The sequence below is a fragment of the Parus major genome, chromosome 6, assembly GCF_001522545.3.
Source record: "Parus major isolate Abel chromosome 6, Parus_major1.1, whole genome shotgun sequence".
Classification (NCBI taxonomy): domain Eukaryota; kingdom Metazoa; phylum Chordata; class Aves; order Passeriformes; family Paridae; genus Parus; species Parus major.
The window spans coordinates 33,218,050-33,219,356 of NC_031775.1; the positions used below are offsets into that span (position 1 = coordinate 33,218,050).

The following is a 1,307-nucleotide window of genomic DNA, read 5'->3' on the forward strand; positions in this document are numbered from 1 at the left end:
CCCAGGCTGTCCCCAGGCTGTCCCCAGGGCTGCAGTGTCCCTGCTGTGGGTGATTCCTGGTTCTGGCCAGGCTCTAAGGCTGCTTTATCCCTTGGAGCAGGTGTGTGGTGTGGACTGGAGATGACCGGGTGTTCTTCTTCAACCCCAGCCTGCAGCTGTCGGTGTGGGAGCGGCCGCTGGACCTGAGGCACCGCGGGGACATCAAGAGGCTGCTCGAGGACCCCCCACACAAACGCAAGCTGGAGGCTGCAGCAAGTAACCCAACCCTGCACTGCTCCCCTGTCCCCTGGGATCCCCTGGGATCCCCTGGAATCCTCTGGGATACCCTGGGATCCTCTGGAATCTCCTGGGATCCCCTGGGATCCTCTGGAATCCCCTGGAATCCCCTGGAATCCCCTGGAATCCTCTGGAATCCTCTGGAATCCCCTGGAATCCCTGGAACCCCCTGGGGTACCCTGGGATCCCTGGAATCCTCTGGAATCTCCAGGAATCCCCTACAATCCTCTGGGATCCCTGGAATCCCTGGAATCCCTGGAATCCTCTGGAATCTCCAGGAATCCTCTGGGATCCTCTGGGATCCCTGGAATCCCTGGGATCCCTGGAATCCCTGGAATCCCTGGAAGCCGGGGCTGGCTGTGCTGAGGGCTGGAATTAGAGTGGGATCCCAGGGAGATTCCCGTGAAGGGAAAGGTGAGGGTGTCAGGATGATGCAGGACGCCGTTTTCAGTGGAACCACGAGCCGGGGTGAGGCTGCTGCCATGAAGAAGAGGGTGGTTTCCTGCAGGAGATGGCTCTGTGATGGCCACAGTCCCTCTGGGAGGGCTCAGGGTGTTTTATTGCCCGAGCTGGAGGTGCAGCAGGGAGCCCAGCTGCTCCCGAGGCACACACTCTGCTCCGTGCTGCTGCTCCAGGAGGGAAAATCCCGGCAGGAATCTCTCCTGCCTGCTCACAGCATTGCTCCAAAGGCTGCCCTGCTCCTGCCACAGCTCCTGAGCCTTCCTGCTGGCTTTACTGGGGCGTGGGAGCTGCTCCTGGCTGCTGGCAGTTCCGGAATATTCTGCTTTTGTGGGGAAGGAGCAGCCACCACCCTTCAGCTGCTGCTCGTTCCGCAGAGGGGAGGGAAGGAAGCGAGGCTCGGGGCTGTTTGCAGGAGCTGTTCTGTCACAGCTCGGGGTGGTGACACTGCCAGGCTGCTCTGGGACCTGTCCTGTCCCCCCGGGCCAGCAGGGATGGGAACTGCCTCTGGTCCAGGGGGACAGCTGCCAGTGAACCCTGCAAACCCCAAAGGACCCCTGAGAACACCAAAT

At 61.4% G+C, this 1,307-nt stretch overlaps 1 protein-coding gene across 1 annotated transcript in view; it reads left to right on the forward strand.

The window, feature by feature from the left end:
* The window catches only part of TCERG1L (transcription elongation regulator 1 like), a 41,492-nt gene that overhangs the window by 29,900 nt on the left and 10,285 nt on the right, over positions 1-1,307 (forward strand). Inside the window, exon 4 of the mRNA XM_033515864.1 lies at positions 101-255. Coding sequence (XP_033371755.1) covers positions 101-255 — 155 coding nt within the window. The remainder of the gene's footprint in view (positions 1-100; positions 256-1,307) is intronic.